Raw genomic sequence first — 24110 nt, forward strand, 5'->3', positions numbered from 1 at the left:
AAAATGCACCATTTTTTCTATGCCTGCCTAATTAGCGACAAATGAATAAATGTGGCACGAGCTAATTTGTTAAAGTGGGTCATAATGGTGCACCAGATTCCAGTGCACATTTGGCAAAATTTTGGCACAATTCTTAGGTAATTTGTGCAAGTGCTCCATTATTTTGGCACATGTGTTTGGACAGTTATAGAAACTGCTGCATAACACTTTTAATGTGATTTGACAGATGGTGCAACATCACATAAAACTTGTATTATAACATTGTTAATCAGGCACAGGGGAAATGCGACAATATTTACACCACAAAATGGACGCATTTCTCTCTGTAAACAGCAGCCTTGGAAGAGCTGAAAAAAATGACAAGAGGATCACTAACCAGCTTGGCACTGGCTGTGAGCATTGAAAAGCTTATAAAAATATTATTAAGATTTGGCGGGGAGCACTATGTTGTTGGGTCAGTTATGAAGGAAGAAGAGGTGCAGTTGTTTTCAGAAAGTGGTGATAAGTTCTAGAGCTGCCATTGGGAAAGAGGCTGTAGTGCCCACAGCAACAAATCAAAAAGCAACACAATTACTCAAAAAAAAAAGCAGATTAGACTATAAAATGAAGAATCCAAATCTTTGCTATAAACAATACTAACACTCTTTAATTCCTCCACTTTTGAGGGTAATTTATTACCATAAATGAATGCTTGGAAATGTAACAGTTCTCTTATTGGATAAAGTAACACATTTTCATCTTTCTGAGTTTTCAAGTGTCTAGATTAATGTTACAATGTGATTATAAACTCAGTTTGAATAATTACTATACAATTTGGAGAACGCTTAGCTCTGTCTTAATACAGTGCTGGAGGGTCATTAAAAAAACCAAAAAAAAACATTTTTAATACTCAGTAATTATAAAGTTAATTAAAAAGTTAAGATTAAAAAAAAAAATAAAATGAATAACTGTATTGCATGTGGTGAAGTTTTATTAATATTGGAAATGTTTTAAAACTTTTAAAATACTCTCAGTTTTACAAAATATAAAACCTGCAAAAAATATTCCGACTTTCGTGTAATGTTCTCTACAGTTGGCACAGACATACTGTGCTGGCATAAGGTTTCCACCTGGTGATCTGGCCAGTAGCACACCCCCTGCGATAGGCAGCCCATAGATGAGTCAGTGTATTTTTTGTATTGTTTTTTGAACCAGGGGGTGAAATGAGAAAAATCGGACTCAATTCCCCCATCCACACACAAAATGTGGATGAGGGAATCCTCCCTGCTGAGTTATTGCATTGTGACAGCGAGGAGACTTCCCTGTCATCAGAATACACTGATCAGCATTGCCGGCTACAGCCTGCATCACTGATCGAGCAGGGCAAATCCGACAGGGCGGTTGTACAGAAATCGATCAGTAGGTAGACTTCTGTACAACCACAGTGCCCATACATGTATAGAAATGTGTCTGGTGCCTGCTTTAGAGTGCCTCCACTCTGGATGAAGGAGCAACAGAGACACCAGTCTGGGTGGAGGGGAGTGTTGGGTATACTAGCAGAATTAGATACACTAACAAATTGAAGCCAAACTCCAGCTAATACTTTATAAGCAGTTACAGCAAACTGTTTTGTTCCTTTTTGGATAATGGTTTTACATAAATAGATCAAAGCTGACCATTGTAGCACTCCTGTTAGTGGTAAATGGTTTGCCTCTAACTGCTACAATTGCAAGACAGCTTTTTCTGTTGGAAAACAAAAGACTTACAGGCCAGATCATTAGGTGAAAATAAAAGAAAGAAAGTTGAAAATGAGAATGAGTGCAGCCATCACCTCTAAGAATTGGTAAGCTGCAGTATAACAGAGGCGTGCTTTTAGGTTTGATACTAATTTAAAGTGTATTTGTTACATATTACCATTCACAAAAATATTTAATCATTGCTGATTCTCTTTTTTCTTTCCTTTTACTTGCTTAAAAACCCTACTTAGCTTTCCCCTTCTCTGTAATGTAATGGAGGGGGCTGGGGAAGTAATGTTTATCATAGTTAACTCTGGGTGTACTGTGCTAGTAGATCTCATATCAGTTACAAACACTGTTTGCCCCACAAAAGGATTAAAGATCCCAAGGCCTGGGTGGTGCATTGTATGTTAATGCAATTAAAAATACGGTCCCTACATCTGTCCCCTAATTGCACATTACACGCTACTCTGAAGAATACAGGGTGTCTATAGAATCCTGTGCACAACCTGCTCCAAATAAACAACTAGAAAGGAAGGAAATATTCTTTAAAATGATTTATAGGAATGGTGTGTGAATGGGAATATATAGCAAACATTTAGTGTGGGGCACAGACAAGCAGGTCCCCAGAGCAAAGACTGCTATGAAGCTATTTGGCACAATCATGTTGCCCTCTTACACATTTTTTTTTGGACTTGTGTTGAGTTATTTCTGGAGTTGGGAGGGGAGTTTGCCAAGTATTTGGGGTGCACAGGTGTAACCGGTTATACCTATACTGGATCATCGCAAACCTTTTTATGGCCGCTCTTAGAAACATTTTCATGTATGCATATCGTTTTTAGTTCCCCTTGAAAAAAAAAATATATATATATATATATATATATATATATATATACACACACGAACGCACTTATAGTCTGTATATAAAAAATGCAGTAGGTAACAAAACATTTAATTTACCCCAAGATATAATAGGATGCCGTAAAAAAGAAACTTCCAGAAAAAGCATCGCTTCAGTGCATTTAGTAATTTGGGGTTGGTCTTTGACGTTGCCAGCTCCCTGTCCCATTCTCTGAAAGAAAACACAAAAGCAAGACAGTTATCCATCAACAGCTGCATCTACACTAGGAGCATATTGCTTCATTCCCAGGTATTTCCAGGGAAACTCAGATAGTGCACGTAAGGATGCTAATAAAACCCGAGTTTTAGTATCCCTGTGGGATCCATTCTTCATGGTGCTAAAATGTATTTCCACCACCAGTTCATTCACATATTTGGCAGATTTAGAAACCTGACCGTATATCCCATGGCAGGGAGTTAATTCATGTAAAGGTCACATTGTATGTTTAAAAAAAAAAATGCCAGCCTTCTTAAGACCAATGCAGAAATAATAGGCAAATAAAGCTTTTGGAGTTCTTCCAGTCCCTTGCTAGACGAAAACAAAGGCAGACTATTCTAACTGGTAACAATGGAGACAAAAATGACTTGTTGGTGGAATAACATGTTATCTATCAATGCAGAAAAAAAGTGACACCAGAACGTTTCTTACATTCCTATTGTTAATATTTCTTGTAGTGTGATAGAAAAAAAAGAATAGAAGAATGTTGTTAAGTTGCCTAAAGCGATTAGACTTTTTTATCTTATAAGTAAATATAAAATTCATTCTGATATCAGTTGGAACAACACTCACATTGGGTATAGGTTTGAACAACAGTCAAATTGGATATAGGTTTGAACAACACTCACATTGGCATACAAAATTACTAAAGGATATTTTTTTCTTTTTTTAGTTAAATATGGATATTTGTATCCTCGGAAAGTGACACATGCTATTATCCATAGTGAGATCCTTTCCTCTGTCTTGTAAATGAAGCTTAAAGGACAACTATTCTTAAAGTGTATTTATAGGGAAAAAAACTAAATTAAATATGTGAGAAACATGTACAATGAACATACAGGTGCTATGTAGTATCTTATTTTTGTCACTACATCTCTTGTTGGAGTACTGGATATTCCAACCACCCTGAGATTATTCCCCCCAGGCTGTTGCATACAGTAAATATGTATGTTTAGAGTTACCAAAGCAAGAAAAAGCGCCCACAGATATACATTGAGCAATGGCTTATCATGGCAGAAAACAATAGTAACTGGCCTATATTATCTGATGAAGTCAAAGATTATTTTCCCCTATACACATCTATTATAATCTGTTGATATTTAGCTACACAAGCTTATACCTTAGAGATTAGTGGCATACATATGCAAAGGTTGGTATAATATTATAAAAGGCACAAAGAAAATACAGACACCTTTACCTTTCAAGTCTTTCTGACAGATTATCAGCAGAATCTGCAGTGGAAATTTGATAAATATCTGACAGTTCCAATCGCTGCCTATATCCTTTCTTTAAAATTGGCTTGGTCCAACTAAAGCAAAAACAAAGCACACATCAGGTATTAATACACAGACAACAGGAATAATCATTGATGATTCTACAACAGGTATACATTTGAACCAAACCTAATAGGTTACACTTTTAAAAAGCAACGTAAACCCCTTATTATCACCATGTACTTATCAACGTTTGGGGCAATTTGAACCATTTTCAGTATTTGTTTATTATAGGTTCTTATACAGCGCCATCAATTTACACAGTGCTTTACATATATATATATATATATATATATATTGTATATTCCCATCAGTCCCCGCCCTCAAGGAGCTTACAATCTAAGGCAGTGGTTCTCAACCTCAGTCCTCAAGTACCCCCAACGCGCCATGTTTTGGGAACTTCCCTTAGATAAAATAGCTCTTATCAATACCATGTCATTGATATTGATTTAAAGCAGCTGTGCAAAGTAAAGGAAGACCTGGCCCGTTGGGGGTACTTGAGGACTGACGTTGAGAACCACTGATCTAAGGTACCTAACTCACATTCCAACATATACATACTAAGGCCAATTTAGACAGGAGCCAATCAGCCTACTATCATGTCTTTGGAATGTGGGAGGAAACCGGATACCTGCAGAAAACCCACAAAGGCACAGGGAGAACATACAAACCTTAAGGCAGGTAGTGCGGTGGTTTGGATTCAAACTGATGACCCTAGCGCTACAAGGTAGAAATGTTAACCACTTAGCCACTGGGCCACAATATTTTCCACACAAGAACAAGCAAACAGATCAGTGAAACCAAGAATCAATGGCTTCTGTTGAAACCTTGAGTTGATCCAAAACTGTTTGAAATAGTTTTATTGACCATTTGGATGTTTCTACAATAGAAAAAAGTGGTTAAAATAGCTTTTTTTTTTAACTACAACTGTCAGTTGGAATTGGATTTTTTATTGGCCCATTCACACTAAAGTGTTCCGTTGCAATGCGTTAATGCACATTGGTTAATGCATTTTATGGCATGCATTGGGTTAATGCAGCTCATTCACTATTCATTACAACCTATAAACAAACCTACATGGTGTATGCAGTGTGGTGTGTTGTGCATTGGGCTCTTCTGTACAATCTGTTGGGTGTCATTCACATGAATAGCACCACACCGCACCGTGCATCACGCTGGTGTGTTGACATGCATTACGGTCACTCACGTTACTGCACATTGCCACTATGCATAAGTGTGAATGGGTCCTAAATGTAAAAGCCCTATTCTGATTCCAGTTCAAATATCATAATACATAACTTCTTCACAGTGTAGTAACTTAAAATAGTTGAAATAATGAAATGTTATCATTTGAAATACCTACCTCCAGTCATAATACCTCGCTTTTGAAATGAGACTATTGTCAAGGTTGTTTGATTGGATTAAAGTGTCAATGAAAATTTTTGCATCAAGTTTCAGCCACTTGATGACATTCAGACAATTGTGTTTAATCCCCTCTTAACATCTCTCTGAAATTATATCAAATCATTTGTGCAAGCAAATCCTAGTCATAAACACAGGCTAAGGCAATATCCTCCAAGCAGGGTCTGCCAGAAATCTGTTTGTTCTAACTGGAGTTCCAGTTTGCCATACGAAGAAAAGTATCCCAGGTTTATTGCTAGGAAAGTAGGATTTCATCACTGTGCCTTTCCTTGACCACACATCAGGAAACCTAATGATGTTTAGGCAGCCCATAGACGAGTCAGTATTTTCTGTTCAACCAGCGGCGTCATTGTATTCTGACAGTGGGGAGCCTTCCTCGACATCAGATTACACTGATCAGCATTGCAGGCTATAGCTTACAGCGCTGATTGACTAGGGAAAATCCGACAGGGTGGTAGTACAGAAGTCGATCAGTAGATTGACTTCTGCACAGCCACAGTGCCCATACATGGATCGAAATTCCGACGATCCCTGTTGAACCTGTCTGAATTTCAATTCATGTAGGGCCAGGTTTAGTGCATTGTCATATAAGAGAGAATTAAATCCATATACAGAAACATTCAGTCACACATACTTGAGTAAAAGAAATTTGGAGTGACTTTGTTATTGGGGCTGAAAAACAAATATCCTCTAAAACCTGTGTTGGTCAACATGAAAATATTAAAGGGTCTTAAAGCGGAACTTCAGTCATTTTTTTCAACTTTCCATCTATTAAATCTTCTGCACTTGTTGTTTTAACTTTGAATAGTAAAACATTATTTTTCTGCCAGTAAATACCTTATACAGTCCACTTCCTGTTTGTCTGGTAAAAAGCCTAGGCTTATGACATCATGCACAGCTCTCTCTCACTCTCATGAGAGTTTGCCAGGAAGAGAGGGGGGATGAGTCATAAGAGGTCCAATGAAAGCTGCAGGGCTGGAGGTGTGCCTCTGTGTGTCTGTGTATATCCAGGAAGTGAATAGGCAGCAGCTTCAGCTGCCCACAGTTAAAATGGTTGCAGCCAGACTCATTGGAGAGAGATTTCTACAGCATATTTGGCAAGTACAGAATCACAGTATATATAAAATAATATGCAAAGTGGTTGGAGGGAAGCTTCAGCATGGCAAAGATGTTTTTATTACTAATTATGTGAGCAGACTGCAGTTCCTCTTTAAGTGCAGCCTCCAGAGGGGTGCACAACAGCAACACACTTTAATGCACTGAGGTGCATTTCAATAGAGTAAGGCGGCATGTTCAAAATTAATGGGCTTTAATGCAACTCACCACCTGAAAATTCTGGCTTTGGTGGATTTTTTTCAACATACCACGATGCAGTGCACACATAAGAGAAAGTTGGAATCATTTTTGATGTCAATGGCCCAAAAAAAGGTCCCAGCACTGGTCTCAATACACACAATAATAACACCAGTATTGATGTCAGAGACCACAATAATAACCCCCAAAATTGATGTCAGTGACCACAAAAACCCCAGTATTGGAGTCAGTAGCAATGCTGTTAACCCCCTTTCTGCTCTGGTGCTCAGTTGCAGTGCTTTTTAACCCATCTACTACTTTGGTGGCCAGTGGCAGTGTTTTTAACCTCCTCCTCCCCACAATCATTGGGGTTTAGTGCAACGGCAATTAAATTTAACCCCTCACCCTGCATTGGTGGTCAGTACAGTTAGTGACAGTGAAGGTCAGTGACGCTGAAATTTAGCCCAACCCTCTCCCTCTCAACATTGATGACCAGTGGTAGTGAAATTAGACCCCCCCTTCTCCATTGGTGGTAAGTGTATTCAGTGACAGTGAAATTTAACCCCTCCACCCCCATGCACATTGGTGGTCATTAGTGCCCTGGCAGTCAAATTCACTCCCCACATTTGTGGGAACTTGTGCAGTGGCAGTGAAATCTGATGTGCCGTTCCCTCTTTCCCCAACATGGGTGGGACTACAATTGTTGTACTGTCGGGCAGAGATCACTCTGCCTTACAGTACTGTCTATTTCAGTGTCGGATGCTGAAACAAAGAAAGTGTTTCAGTGCCCGGCATCCCGCTGTTGCTTTGCAAATTAGACAGGTGCTCAATAGGTGGCCCAGAATGTGGCAGTGATTCAAAAAACGCCACTTGCTCACATCTATAGCTGGTTATCGCAGTACAAAGCATTAGAAGGTTAACAACAGGTACAAACAGGGCCATGGATAAATCCATGGAAAAAACCAAGCTTAACTTGCCACCAGCCCGCAGAAAACCAAATAACCTGTCTAACAGTATGCGTTAAAAACAGGGGTTTAGTCTGCACACATTTGCAAATGCATGCGTAAGCTACAGAGCCTCGTCAAGGATTTATCCATGGCCCTGTTTGTACCAGAATGTGGCAGACCACACACAGACAGCCAGCTGCCATTCACTATCACACAGCAAGCTTTGACTTGATGTGTGGATCCCGGGACACCTATCACTCTCTACTACAACCTCGGAATGTATAATCCAGTATGAGATCTAAGGCCCTGCTGATTCTTACTGCTAGTCTAATTAGATTTGGAATGAAATTTAGTGAAGTCACCAGTACCTGCTCACCGTTCTTCGTTCTGGAGGCTCTGAATCAAAAACCTCTCTCTACCAAAATGGCCACCTCCGTACAGAAACACAGTGCAGTGGACATCAATTAAGCTACAGCTACAGGAAGATCACAGACAATGTTGGTGGCTAGTCTTTTGCCCTCTGTCTGCCCTTTAGCTTTAAGAATTTTGTTTCTCTTTAACTCAAATGTAGGAAATCTTTCTAGCTAAAGATTGATATCTCCCTGCACAGATCTGCCAACCTAAACTATTTACTGAACCCAGGAACAGCAAACAGTGATCCGGTTTTAATTCATGAATACTATTTCTACACAGTGGGGTGGATTTACTAAAGGCAAATAGACTGTGCTCTTCGCAAGTGCAGTTGCTTCAGAGCTTGGTATATAAGGTAGAGCTTCACTTTACAAAGAATACCCAATCACATGCAAGGGAAATAAAAACTGCATTTTTAGCTTGCATATGATTGGAGATTGCAGAGCTTCCCTTCATTTAGTAAGCTCTGGAGCAACTGCTCTTGCACAGTCTGTTTGCCTTTAGAAAATCAACTCCAGTATCTACTTTGGAAGGCCTACCACAAGACATCACTTTTATGCCAAATACTGAAGGACTTAGAGGGGTTGTAAACCTTTGTGTGTTTTCACCTTAATGCATCCTATGCATTAAGGTGAAAAAACACCTGGCAGTGACCGGCCCATAAAGCCACACCCCCCCCACCCCCCGTTTTACTTACCTGAACCCTTGAACTTGACCCACGGGGACACGCTGTCTCTCTGCCTGGAGTTCTTGGCTACTGATTGGATAGATTAATAGCAGCACAGCCATTGGCTCCCTGTGCTGTCAATCAAATCCAATGGCGCGAGTGCCGGGGGGTGGGGCCGAGTCCTCTATTGACACCAAATGCTGGACTCAGGAGCGCGCCCGCAAGGTTGCCCCCTCAGGGAAGCGCTTCTCCGAGTGGGTTATCAGATGTGGGGAGGAGCCGCAAGAGCCACCGGGGGACCCCAGAAGAGCAGGTTCGGGGCCACTCTGTGCAAAACGAGCTGCACAGTGGAAGTAAGTATGATATGTTTGTTATTTAAAAAAAAAAAAAAATTACCTTTACAATCACTTTAAGAAAAAGTGGAAATAATTATATCTTTTGAAGTCTTAACTTAATTTTAGTAAGCAGCCATAGAAGAGTTTAGAACTGGAATAACTTATGTTGGGGTGATTCTGAAAATAAATCCATACTAAAAACATAGAGACTAAAATTGCTAATGTAGCACTAACTCACGGTGGAGCTGCTGGTTTAAAGCGGGCTGTTAGTGTCACCTTTGTTACCTCAATTTCACCAGAACCGGGTCTAGGGTCCCGTTGAGTTTAATACCAGACAGTGTGGACACCAAACACTTGAGTATCTTTTCCAATGCTTTAATAAAGGGTAACTGAAGGAAGTAGCAGGAAAGAGGTAGGAGAAGAGTTGCAGGGAAGTTCAAATACCTTTTCTTGATGTAGTATTATGAATTGGAATCTTGTAGATGAATGTACTCTCCTTTTAGAGTTGAATCTTTGCCCGCCCGGATAGGTTTCTCTCACTAACCTAGCAACCGGCACGCAGCATGAACAAAATCTCTGCCACAGACTTGAATGGAATAGAAACCCAGACGATCCTCTGCCACAGGATGTAATGGTTTACGATGGATAGCAAACACAGCACTAGAACCTTTAAGCCGACTCGGCAGTACTATGCGGTAGGTTAACTTTAGGATGCATCCTCCAACTGAGTCACCAGGCCCCTCTCCAGACCAGCACTCTGCATGATCCTTCCATGACGGGTCCTCCCCTGGGATCTTCTCAGTTGTCCAACTTCTTCCCGTAGGACAGACAGCCCAGGACCATTCCCTCACCGCTGTGGTAGGCTCCAGACAGGCTTCTGGGCCCACCCACACGCTGCAGCAACGTGGGCCTCCCGGTCGGAGGACTACGCGGTAGTACTCCTAACACATACCTGTCGGCCAGGAGGGCCAGCAGGTGGAACGAAACGAACCCTAAAACATGGCGTCTGTCCCATAAATACCCTCTCCCAGAATGCAACTCGGAGAACCACCTCCACCGAGTTATCTCCGGGACAGAAGAGCACCTATACGCTTCAGCGCGTTCCCTTTCCAACACCGACCCATGGCGACAACGACACCCACAGGCACAGTGTGAAACTACATGCAACACAACCAAACTGGAACAGAGGCTAAATCTAACTATGTATAAAACAGATAACCCACTAAATTTACCTGTAAGCGGTAGATGAAAATCTGCCAGCGCTATGCTAATTTCTCTTTGTGAAAATTCTAGTTGCATGGCTGTCATGAATACTTTCTAAGGTACTGACATGCACCAAATATGCAGATAAAGCCTTCTTTATTTTCAAATGTTTATGTTTGTTTCAGGTTAGAGACTCAGACGGTCTTAAAGCCATAGGCAGCCAGGCAATTACTATTATTAAAGAAAGGATAGCAAAAGCAGAACTGCAGATGTATCCCTGACAAGATTTCTTTTCAGCCTAGGTTCACACATATGCGATGCAGGAACCAATGCGATTACAGCGCCGGTTCCCGAATCTCATCTCTCCCGCAGGAAGTTCACACTGCCTTCTGCGAACCGCTGCGGGTGTCAATACAATGTTATTGACACCCCCAGATCGGTTCACAAATCGCAGTGCGAACTGTGAACTTGCACACGAATCAGATTGCATGGGTGAGAACACCCATGAGGTCCGATTCCAGTGCGGGGAGATAAAAGTCCCTGCATTATTTTCCTGCGAATCCAATGCGAGTTCAGCCATACAACTGGATGGCTGAACTCCCATTGCACAGACCACGCATGTGATTGGCACCGCAGTGTGTCTGTGTTCGCACAAGTGTGAACCTGGGCTCAGAGATCTTTAGGAGAGCAAAACGTAAAACAACAGATAAAATCCTGAAATGTATTTTGTCAACAGGTTCACACTACAAATCTGGCTATATCTTGCTTTAAACTACAGCAATTAAGAAAACTGCTTAGATGACCGTAGATAAAATTGTCAGTCAGATGTAATCACTCGGCTACAAAGGTATCACAGAAACATGGGCCAAAGCTGTCAATGTAGTGTAGTTATTATCAACTTACAAACAACAGGGGGACACATAGGGGTCGATTTACTTAAACTGGAGAGTGCAAAATCTGGTCCAACTGTACATCAACCCCATAATGTTCTTTAAATGTAAGGCTAAATAGGACTACCAGATACTGCAGACATACAAAATGAAATAATGGTCAGGGATTGTGGACATGCTGCAAGTTTGGTTGGATATTGAATTCCTACTATAGAAGTAGTCAGGGCCGTTAATAAGGCAGCATAACTGTTCCTGTTGTACTGGGCCCAGGCCTCATCCAGTAAATAGGGGGGCCCAGGGCAGCTTTATTGTTCATTTCTGTCTAAATGAATTAATTGATAATACTAGACCACACCCCCGCTCTTACTTGCTTACCAGGACTTAAAATTACATTTCCCAGGGCCCCATCGTGTCAACAGAGGGGCCCAGCAAGTGGGAGCAGAAGAGGGACTTTTTTTTTTCATTTTCAGGGCGTAGGCGGATAAAGTAAGTTGCACCTCGGAGGGGAGGGGTGGAGGTGGCCTTGGGGGTGCCCCATCAGGAAGGCTGTATGGGGCCCCATGATTTCTAACAGCAGCCCTGGAAGTAGTACAGCTCCTTAGCAATCAAATATTTTCAAAAACCTCAGAAAACCAGTCCCAAGTAATCATTTTACAAAGATCGGATGGAACATCATTTTCAGGTTGTGGAGTAGTTTTAAAAGTTATTCTTTAGTTTAAGAAAAAAAATCAAATCTGGTAAATCCGGTCATGAAATTGCTGTTTTCTGATGGCTCATCTTGTATAGCTGTTTCTACTATCCACAGAAATGACATCTGTCTGATTGTCTGATGTTTACACAAAAGCTAAAGAGAAAAGCTTTGATAGTTAAACAAATAAAGCAATGATTTTCTTTCTTTACTACCCATTGATTTTATGTTTATTTACTGTGATCTGTTGATCTGTTATCTGTTTATATTACCCAAGTAGGATTCACAAAAAGTGCTAATTTCATGATATCCACTAAAGACATGACGGCTCTTCAGCGTTGTTCTCTGACCTTTCTTCCTAGGGCTCAGCTTGCTGCTCAGCGTGCTCTCACACATGTTTTACTTGTTGTAGAAAAATATTTCATTATTTTAATTATTGGATCCAGTAGGATGATCCGAAAAGCAGCCTGAATCTGTCACGAATTTAGATTATGGGTCAAGTTAAAAAAAAAGCCAAAATCTGTTTCTATAGTGTCTGATTGTGGACTTTCAAAAGTCAAGGTAGTGCTAATTTCATTCAAGCATGGCTGAATGTTCCTCTTTCCCTGATTGGGAAAATGAATTTGTTGAAAATGAAATTTCTCTCTGTTTTTCTATACATTAGAAACTTGCCCATCTGGATTCCCTAACTGTATTTTAGACTATAGACAGATTGGTGTCTGATTTCCTGTGGCGCAGGGGTGCCCCTTGTATCAGAATATAAGTACTGCGACAACCTTGGAAGGTAGGGGGGTTAGCGGTACCCAATTTCTCACGCCATTTTTAGCAGAACAGTTGCTCTTTGTACACAGGTGGCTGATGCAACTGGAGGATGATGAAGCCATATCACTGGAAGCGACAGTTGTGGGGTCCTATGAGGCATTATCTCACCTGGTGTTTCGTGAATGCAGGGCTCCTTATCCCCTCACAGTGTCTATGTGGTCTGTTGTTAGGGCATGAGAAGTGACCAGGAGGGCTGAAATTAAAAATGACGAAGTGGTGTCTCCACATATGCCACTGTGGAAAAATCCCCAGGTGTGCAATTTTTACTCTTACCCTGACCCCATTCTTTGGACAAAGTTTTGGATCAAGACGGTAGGTTCAGTAGCGGGAAATGGAGCGCCCCTACCATTCAACACATTGAAAAGTAAATATCAGCTCCCTAACTCACATTTTTTTTAGATTTCTCTAGTTTAGAAATGTCTTCCATGTCCAATTGGGCTCCTCTGGCCTGAGTGTAAGGACCCTTTTACATGGGCTTTCTGATCAGGTCCGGCAGAACTCATTGGACCCTCCATTGAACCCTATGAAGTGGGGGATGTCAGCGGTGACAAGTCCGCTGACACCCGCTGCTATTCAATCCAATCCTCTCCGCAAAAACCAGATGGACGGTGACCCTATTTTCCCTCTGTCTGGGGGATTAGATCCGATGGAATCGGATGAAAACAGACAGTCGGTCCGTTTTCATCCGATCTCCCCATAGAGGACAGCGGGACTCTAACACAGACTCTGCACAGTGTGATGGGGATGGGGACAAGGGCCTCTTCCCAACAACTGTGGGAGGTGGTTGTGGGGGTCTGTGGGCAGGGGGCTTATCGGAATTTGAAAGCACCTGGATCTGGGCACCCCACCCTATGTGAATGAGTATGGGGTACATTGTACCCCTGCTCATTCACTCAAAAAAGTGTCAAAAATAAATAAAGAAGAAGACAGCGGAGGGAGAAGAGGGAGAAGAACTGGAGGGAGAAGAACCAGAGGAAGAAGACATCACCAGAGAGAGAAGAACCGGAGGGAGAAGACACCACCAGAGAGAGAAGAACCGGAGGGAGAAGACTTATTGGAGCTACGATGGGGGAGATTCTTCATTTTAAAGGACTTTGTCAAAAACCTGTGTACTTTTTTTCATTTATTTTTGACACTTTCTTGGGTGAATGAGTAGGGGTACAATGTGGATTTAAATTCTTTGTGGCCATTAATATATATATATATATATATAAATGAAAGTTTTCATGCTCTAATGCCGCGTACACACGGTCGGACTTTTCAGTTACAAAAGTCCGACAGCCCGTCCGACAGACTTTCAAGGGACTTTTGGCGGACTTTCAACAGACTTTCTAATGACCGGACTTGCCTACACACGATCACACCAAAGTCCAAGGGATTCGTATGACGTGCACCGGACTAAAATAAGGAAGTTGATAGCCAGTAGCCAATAGCTGCCCTAGCATCAGTTTTTGTCTGTCAGACTAGCATACAGACGAGCGGATTTCTGGGTCCGGCGGAGTTACGACGTAAAGATTTGAAGCATGTTCCAAATCTAAAGTCCGTCAGATTTGCGACTGGAAAAGTCCGCTGAAGGTCCGGTGAAGCCCACACACGATCGGATTGTCCGCCGGATTTGGTCCGTCGGCTTCCGTCGGACAAGTCCGGTCGAAAAGTCCGACCGCGTGTACGCGGCATTAGCTTTAAACATGATTATAAATGTTCGAAATATTCCCGCTTTTCACACGCATCTGATTTTGCCCGCTTTGTTAAAGTGGAACTATCCTTCCCACCAATGCATTTTTTCATGCTTTTTGCAGAAATGCTGAAATTTTTTTAACATGGGTTCCTATGGAACATGATCACATCAATGCATTTTTGGGCCTCTGCGTATTTGGAAAGGGTCAGGGACTTTTTAAAAAGCAAAACGGTGCTTTTTTGCTTTTTTTGGTTCAATAGATTTCAATAGAGAAGCTGCAGAAAAGCATGTAGTGCGTTTTTACCACGATTTGCGATTTGCATTTTCAAATCTTCCCAACAACAAAATTTTGAAAAAATAAAAAAGCTTTAAAAAAAAACAAAACGCAAATCGCGGCAAAATCGTGGCAAAATCATGATAAATCATGGCACTGTAGAAAATCTCAAAAGCATAGATGTGAATCGAGCCTCACACCCAAGGAGGCCGCCATCTTAGGCCTGGTTCACACCCATGCAGGTTGCAGTTTGAAAACTCCAGGTGCATTTTGTGTTTTTCAATACACGTTTTTGATCACTTGAAGTGTAAGGAACCAAAAACCAGAAAAAAGTCCCGGGCCCTTTCCATAAAATGCATAGATGTGAACGTGACCCATAGGAAACCATGTTAAACGGTCTGTAGTGTGTTTCTGCAAAACTGAAAACGCACTTAAAAATGCATAGGTGTGAACCAGGCCTTAGCTTCTGTTTGATCTGTAGTTGCCTTGGTGCTGCACATGTGATCAGCTATGATCCCAGCCATTTGATGGCTTGACAGCTCTGCTGAGAGCACAAGCAACTGTGACAGTTATTATTCACGGGATGCCTTGAATGTAACTGTTTTGAGAGTAGATTTCCCCCTTCCCCCATGTTAATATGAAAATAACTGCCAAACGTTTGTATTTTAAACTCTTGCACTTATGCAAACTTATGCTCCAAGACTCTTGAAGACTTGGTTCACATATATGCAAATCGGATGCGTATTTAACTGCATCCGATTCACATATCATGAGAATTTGACCGGCTTTCAATGGATCCGGGATACACATGTCCGGAGCAGCCGCATTCTGTATCTAAAAAGGGTGCTGTGCGATTTTGGGTCCGGTTTAGGTGTGAATTCAAGTAAAAACAAAACCGCACCGCACTCCGAATTGCAAACCGCAGCCGGACATATGTGAGCCCAGCCTAACACCTCCAGAGCCATAAAAGAATGCAGTGTGATTGTGCTGGCAATCTCTCCAGGACAATACAAACATTCAGAGACTCCTTTGCTAAAAGAAGAGATCAGCTGATATAAATAAATATAGATACCTGCCAGCTGGCTGCTGTAATGTCAAGCACGTTTCTGCATAATTGCATTTTCTGAAACACGAACACTCAATAGAAGCCAATTTTCACTAGGACTAAACAATGACAACTACAGCCTCATATTGTTGTCAGGTTGTGTGCTTGTTTTGCCAAAGTAAGCGAATCCCTTCACAAATACTACAGAAGTACTATATGTGAGAAACCTACATGTTAACTCAAAAAAGACCCAAACAGGTAGGGGATCTTTCTCACTGGTGCGCCTAAAAACGTGGTGTGCATTTTGAAAAAATGCATATCACATTTTGTATGCTTTTTTAAAATGCATTTTTGGTGAATTTTCTGGTTGCCTGACTCCCACCTTGCACCTGCGTTTTTTAAGTGTTTCCCATTGATTTCAATGGGAGGTGCGTTTTATGGTGCGCTTTTGAAACAGGGCACCAAAGATGCATCATGTAGGACTTTTCAAAACGCACCACACCCGCAGTGCGCTGCTGCAAAGAGTTCCATAGGAATTAAAGGGAAATATTTGTAGCGCATTTTTGGTGTGCCTCCTGGCCCTTTAAGAGGTTTCAGATGCTGGGAGGTTGGGTTTATGATCATGTGAACGCTGTGATTGGCTGTCACGGCAATCACATGATCGGAAAGCTCCCAATGGCAAGAAGCTTTCTGTTAGCTGCTAGAAACTGTCCCGGGAGCGTGTAGGGCTCGCTGTCTCGGCACAGCTGTGTTGGCTAATTGGTACACAAATATTTGGCCACTCAGCGCAAAAAGCCCACCCGCCAAGAGGCTGCATATTTGCATACTGTCGGTGCCTAGGGGTTAAGCAAACAAACACAAGATCTAATTGAATTCTAGCAATCAGAAAAAAATGTAACTATGGAAATATGGAGACATGCACTATATGAGAGGGAAAGCTTGGAGAGATATTAAAGGTATTTAATGTGATTTACTAAAGGCAAATAGGCTTTCCGCTTTGCACGAGAATTTGCCCTAGGGTCTAGTAAATGTGGTGAGGTTTCACTTTGCAAAGAATACTCAAACATGTGCAAGGAATATAAGATTTTTTTCTTGCACATTATTAGATAATAGATTTCAGCAGAGCTTCATCTCATTCATTTAAGCGGTATTAAACCCAAAACTAAAAATATATTGCAGCTTACCAATCATTAGATTTGGTGTCTGCATTGATTTTCTTTTTAAGGCTAAGTTCACATCTATGCGTGTGGCTGCGGGTGCTGGAACAGATGCAACTACCGCACCACCCAAAAAAAACCCATCTCCGCCACCTTCCTAACTCTAAATACTGACCTAGCATGCCCCCGGTTGGTGATGTCACAAGGGGGGAGGGCCCTCCAGTGAGGTCACCGAGTGGCACCGCCCCTCAGTTAATTTAGCGGCAGGAGGCAGCAGAGCTGTCAGATGGCAGGAGCCTTAGTCAGGTGCAGAATTTTGTTTATTTTTTGCAGGTCAGCAGTAGTTGACGATGGATCTACACTGGGGGACTTTTTTTACATTTTTGTTTTTTAATAAAGGACTTTAAAAACTGCCCCAAAGCACCCCCCTGCGTTGAGGGCATGTAGCCGGTTATGGTTTGGGGGGGGGTGCGTGCTTGTCCCCCCCTTTCCTGATCTGCCAGGCTACATGCTAGGATAAGGGCCTGGTATGGATTGGGGGGGACCCCACGCTGTTTTTTTCATAAATTTTTTATTGCCAGCAATTTTTTGTTTACAAAAAAAATTATTTTTCTTTTTACAGTTGATGACTCATTGGTTGTTAAGGACACGGCGTCCGCCCACTCCTTAACAACCATGTTGTTTACTGGTTATTAGGGAGACCGGCGGCTGACAGTTCCTTAAACAACGCATGGCGGGACTGCTACTTATTTACCGCATGCATTTTGTTGTTTTTTTTCCTTTTGTAAAATTCTTTAACTCCTGTTTTATGTGGTATTTACCACACATTTTTGCTTTATGTGAATGTGAATTGACATTTTCAAGATTGCATGCGGTATTTAGGTGTTTTCCCAAATAATGCATGCAATCCTGAAAATGTCAATTCACATTCACATAAAGCAAAAATACAATCTGCTTTTGTTAATGGAGCCCACAGTATTATGATTGCCTCCAGAGATCATGGAGTTAATGTGTGACCACAGCTATTATTTTGATTATTCAATAATCAGTCTACATACAGTATATTCATTATATAGCTAAAATATTCATGAACATAATATAGTCATTTTGTCTCAACACTGAAGGAACTTTTCAGCATATTTAGTCTACAAAAAGGTATGTAGCATTCTCCTCTTATATGTGTATCTTTTCTTTGCCATGGCCCTAATCATACTGCAGTATTTGATCTTTGTTTACACCTGATAGGCTGGCTGAACCACTAGTTTAGCCTACAGCCATTGTTACATATATAGACCTAAAATATACTTTCACATTTCTACATGCCTGATCGTTCATGATTCTTCATTGTATTACATGTATAGATTTGTAGATCAGTGATTAAAGGCATGGCTGATTACCTACTAAAATGACTCAGCCTAAATGCTTGACAACTGCTGAGCTATCAGTCACTGAGAGAATGCATTGTTTTCAATTAATCAATCAGAGGATTTACATAATGGAAAGGAACAGTAATAGCACAACTACTGTGTAGTACTGCAAAGCAGGAAGCATAGTCTATGTATGTAATGAGCAAAGCCCGGTACACACAGGCCAAATGTCGGGCTGCATCGGCTGGTTCAATAGAAACTGGCTGACATTTGGCTCGTGTGTGCGGCCGGGTCTACACTGGTACGACACGACAGTCGTACAACTGTGGATCCAACTTTGCCCTGTGATTTGAAGTCCGACATCCGTCCGACTTCAATGAATGGGGATCCGAGTTTGATCCCGACAATGCAGGTACATTGTGTCTGGTATGAATCTTTAGGGGGAACTCCAAGCCAAAATTAAAAAAAAAAACAGCATGGGTCCCCCCTCCAAGGCCCTTTGGTCTGGTATGGATTTTAAGGGGAACCAGCGTCGGGGCCCCCCAAAAATCCATACCAGACGATAATCCGAGCACGCAGGTCAGGAAAGGAGGTGGGGAAAAGCAAGTGCCCCCCCCTCCTGAACAGTAACAACATGGGGGGGTGCTTTGGGCAGGGGCGGCCTTGCGCCCCCCACCCCAAAGCACCTTGTCCCCATGTTGATGAGGACAAGGGCCTCTTCCCGACAACCCTGGCTGTTCTTCTGCCTATGTCCGCTGCCTTCTGCCTCTGCCATGACTTCTCGCTCTTTTGCCGGGTCTTCTCCCTCTGTTCTTCTTCCGAAGTTGTTCTCTCCCGCTCTAATGCTGGGTGCGCGGTGTGCCACTACTTATATTGGCATGGGGTGGGGTCACCATGTGATGTCATCCGGAGGCCCCACCTCTATGATGTCACCGACTGGGGCATGATGGGGTGGTGACGTCATAAGGGGTGGGCCTCTGGATGACGACACCCGGTGACTCCACCTCATGCCAATATAATATAACAAACCACATCTAAAATGCAACCAAAGTAGTACTACATAATTTCACTGCAAACCATGTCAAAATCACATCGAAGTAGTCATCAGAACATGATCCCATGTGACTTCCTACCTGGTAGGAATTTAGGATGTGCAAAGCTTTTGGCCAGTAACCAAATGCTGAGATCAAACTGACAAGTGCATCAGGGTACAATTTCAACATAATACACAATACAGGTCTGTTTATTACATTTTAGTTACTTTAGCCAACAGTGCGACCTTTGACCTGGTTCAATATGATTTTTTTAATGCCAGCTCCATTTTAGAACTTGTGTAGCAAGTCCACAAGAAGTGTTCGCTTTATGTGTTTCCTTCATGTGGCAGTTTGTTCTTGTCACGTTGTTGCAATTTGCACATGACTGTGTGAAATCATCCTCAGTAAGCCTTACAGCGCGACTGCCTCAGGCGACCCAGGACACGACTCAGCGGCGACTTGCAAAATGACTTCTGTATAGAAGTCAATGCAAGTTGCCCCCAAAGTCGTACAGGAACCTTTTTCTAAGTTGGAGCGAATTGCGTCGCTCCGATTAGAACGGTTCCATTGCAGAGAACGGGATGCTACTTGTCAGGCGACTAGGTCGCCTGACAAGTCGTCCCAGTGTGAACCGAGGCTAACTGTAGTGACTTTAAGGGCATTAATTGAATGCAGTCATTCAACAATACTTATACTAATTTCTATGATTAAGAGAAGGTGATATGAATAAAGGTATTTTTATAGTCTAGGAACTCAGCAGATTAAAAAACATACCTCCTGTAAAAGTGATGAAACATAAGTTTAAAATTTAAAGCAGTATGAAACCCAAAGGAGGGTGGCTCCAGACTAGCAGATTTAGGCTCGGGTCACACCTATGCATTTTTTAATGCTTTTTGCAGAAACGTGCTACAGTCCATTTAACGTCTCCTATGGGACATGTTCACATCTATGCTTTTTTCAACTGCTGCGTTTTTGGAAAGGGTCAGGGACTCTTTTAGCAAAACGGTGTGGTTTTGGTTCAAAAGACTTCAATGGAGAAGCAGCAGAATAGCATGTAGTGTGTTTTTGCCACGATTTTGCCGCAATTTTCATTTTTGAATCCATCCAACATCAAATTGGCCAAAAAAAAAAGCACAAAAAATGCAAAATGCATCAAAAAACGTGTGAAAAATGCATCAAAAACGTGAGAGAGCTTGGTCTGTTAAAGCAAGTTGAAAAATAGCAAATTTACTGGCTGGATTACCAGGTGAAAAAAAAGCTAAAAAAAAAATGAATGCAGCAACCATATTTAATAGCCAATAAGCTGCAATATATTACATTTTTGTTTTAGGATTTAACACTGCTTTAAAAATCTGACCCAATGCTATCACTATTCCTCCCACTTTTTTCTTTAGGGCTTATTTACACTATGTGATGCCACATGCTCACGCCATTCTTCTTACTCTAAAAACATTTCTTCAGGGTTTATTGCACCTACAATTTCCAGCATTATACAACTGGACAGGTGTCAGAGTCTCTATCTTCATGTTTAATGTTTTAATTCATTTCATCCATTCAGTAACATCCCAGCCAAAACACGTTTTTTTTTACAGTGGAGAGAACCTCTGTCAGGTTTTTATTGCTGTCCGTGTCCCTTTTAAGATCTTCCCTCGGTTATTGTCTTGGTGATTGTGGTTACAGAACAAGAAATTTGAGAAATCTACCCAATGATGACCAAAACAATAAAACTGACACCAATGATAGGGCACTATTCCTCCCACTGACACTAATGATGGGGCACTATTCCTCCCGATGACACCAATGATGGGGCACTATTCCTCCCACTGACACCAATGATAAGACACTATTTCCCCCCACTGACACCAATGATAGGGCACTATTCCTCCCACTGACACCAATGATAGGGCACTATTCCTCCCACTGACACCAATGATAAGACACTATTTCCCCCCACTGACACCAATGATAGGGCACTATTCCTCCCACTGACACCAATGATAGGGCACTATTCCTCCCACTGACACCAATGATAGGGCACTATTTCTCCCACTAACACTAATGATGGGGCACTATTCCTACCACTGACACTAATGATGGGGCACTATTCCTCCCACTGACACTAATGATGGGGCACTATTCCTCCCACTGACACTAATGATGGGGCACTATCCATCCAACTGACACCAATGATGGGGCACTATTCCTCCCACTGACTCTAATGATGGGGCACTATTTCTCCCATAGCACTATAGGGACACTGTTTACTTCCACTAACACCATAACATTTTCTACTTCCGCTGGCCACAGTCCGGCCCCCTAATGTTTGAAGAACAGTAAACTGGCCCTTTATTTAGAAAGTTTGGAGACCCCTGTTTTAGATAGTGACCTATATGGACCTTTTACTGGTGCAGCTCTGATTATAGTACATGGTGCTGACATAATTCTGTATTAACATGTTTTGCTTTTTAAAGACTTTTTGTGATGAAAGTAAGCCATAGCAATGTACAATTATATCCCAGTGAATTTTATTACACAACAGTCATCTGTACATTGTTTAGAACAATGACTAGAAACATTTCTGCTATAAATAGTTGTGAAATCACTAATGTGAACTATATGGCCCAATCGCAAGTAATTCAACCTCGTGGTTATTAACATATGAGTCAGGTCCCTGATACTCTAAGCTTGTTACAAAACCTAAAGTTTTCTAACTACTAAAATGAAATTATAATTTGCTGTCACATATTCTCATCTATCTTCTTCCTTTTTTTTTTTTTTCCTGCTTTGCTGGACCATAGCAAATACCACTTTTTTTGCATCTCAGAAACAGCCTGTTCTTTTCTATATTCCAAGTCAGTTTGTAAATAGATAGTTGGACATTCCTTTATTGATACAATTCAGAATTCGGTGTTCCCATAATGACTGTTATCTATGTTTTGGGCACCAACCACACTACTCCTACAACTATGTTTCACTACTGAGCAGTGATTCCTTTTGATGACATGCAGTGTATTTCTTCTGAACACATTAGCTGTTAACACGCGTGCCAACAAACCCCAAATATGGTAATGCTAACACATGCTGTATTGATTCATATGAAGCATGTCTTTTAATAATGTCTTATTCAGTTCTTTGCAAGTACTTATGGTGCCTATTTAAACCAAGGTGAGAAGTGAACGCAAGCATAATTTTTTTTTTTTTTTTGTGAAGAACGTTAAAAATAATAGAGTTCCTCTTGCCCATGACAGGGTTATTTATGTGAACACAAGCTAACTCACTACACTTCGCACTTAGTAAATCTGACCCAATAAATCCAGGGTTACATTATTTAGTGCAAATTCTGAAAGAAGTATTGTTATTGCAGGCATTTTTTTACCCCCCCCCCCCACAACACACCCATATAATGCCTTTATCTGTTAAAGTAGAATTCCAGCTAAAGCCTAACTAGTCTTAAAATGCTCCCTCCCAACACCTATACCACCTAGCCTGTTTTAAAAAGAACTGTCTATACTTACTTACTTACCTATTTTCATCCCGCACCAGTCTGGTCATGTGATCTGGCTCCCTGGTGTCAGCCAGCAGCAGCTGCAGGGGAGAGGAGGGAGTGTCGACAATGCTGGCATGTATGGCTGTTCTATAATGTCTTCAGCCAAACTATGGACAGTGGCACATCAGCTAACTACTAATAGTTTTACATGAATACCTTTTAAACTCTGTGTGACAGGTTAAGCGAAAAATTTGAACTGATATCTGTTGTCTGGAACCCATTTTCAAATCCTACCTAACAAGGAGTGAGTACACCCCCATGCTAATATGGCTGTCTAATCTGGGGACCAGCCTTTTTCAACCAGGGTGCCTTCTGAGTTCTCTAGGGGAGCATTGACAAAAAGCCAAAAAATTGCCTCAAATTGACCTAAAATTGTCAAATTGTCAGCCAGCAGGTGGATCAAGCCTGCCTTTTTTTTTGTTACTCAAAGCCACAGGTTTTACAATCCATGCGGGCCATCTGATGGCACGCTAACAACCAATGATGTCGTAGGATAATAAGGAAGATATTGGGCACCTGAGGACATCCTTGTTTGCCCCTCTTTGTCCGCACTGGGGTCACATTAACTGAATGAGAGAGGAAAACTGAGGGTGAAGAGAAACGCTGGAATACTAGTCAGTACCAGTGTGAAAAGGTATTATATTTGCTTTGTAAAAATAAATCACCTCCAATGTTGGGTGTCCTTCGTGTGTCCACATCACTGCATGTAAAACTTTTGATTTCATTTTTTACATTTTAAAATAGGGTGCCTCAGTGTTGTGTATAATTGTAAAGGGTGTCTTAGCTGAAAAAAAGTTGAGAAACACTGCTGTAGGCTATATAGTGCCTTGCAAATGTATTCACCTCCTTGGCTTTTTATCATTTTTTTTACATTACAACCTTTATTTCAATGTTTTTTTAATCTGAATTATATGTGATGGATCAGACTACAATAGTCTAAGTTGGTGAAATAAAATTAGAAAAATATATACATAAAACTATTTTTCAGAAATAAAAAAATGATAATTGGCATGTGTGTATGTTCACCCCCTTTGTTATGAAGCCCATAAAAAGCTCTGGTGCAACCAATTACCTTCAGAAGTCACATAATTAGTGAAATGATGTCCACCTGTGTGCAATCTAAGTGTCACATGATCTGTCATTACATATACACACCTTTTTGAAAGGCCCCAGAGGCTGCAACATCTAAGCAAGAGGCACCACTAACCAAACACTGCCATGAAG

General features: G+C 41.4%; 1 protein-coding gene across 1 annotated transcript in view; it reads right to left on the reverse strand.

The window, feature by feature from the left end:
* CFTR (CF transmembrane conductance regulator) overlaps window positions 1-24110 on the reverse strand; it is a 239940-nt gene that overhangs the window by 206253 nt on the left and 9577 nt on the right. The window contains exons 2-3 of the mRNA XM_073619828.1: window positions 4031-4141; window positions 2676-2787 (exon numbers count right to left, since the gene is read on the reverse strand). Coding sequence (XP_073475929.1) covers window positions 2676-2787; window positions 4031-4141 — 223 coding nt within the window. The remainder of the gene's footprint in view (window positions 1-2675; window positions 2788-4030; window positions 4142-24110) is intronic.

Source organism: Aquarana catesbeiana, linkage group LG03 (genome assembly GCF_042186555.1).
Source record: "Aquarana catesbeiana isolate 2022-GZ linkage group LG03, ASM4218655v1, whole genome shotgun sequence".
NCBI lineage: Eukaryota > Metazoa > Chordata > Amphibia > Anura > Ranidae > Aquarana > Aquarana catesbeiana.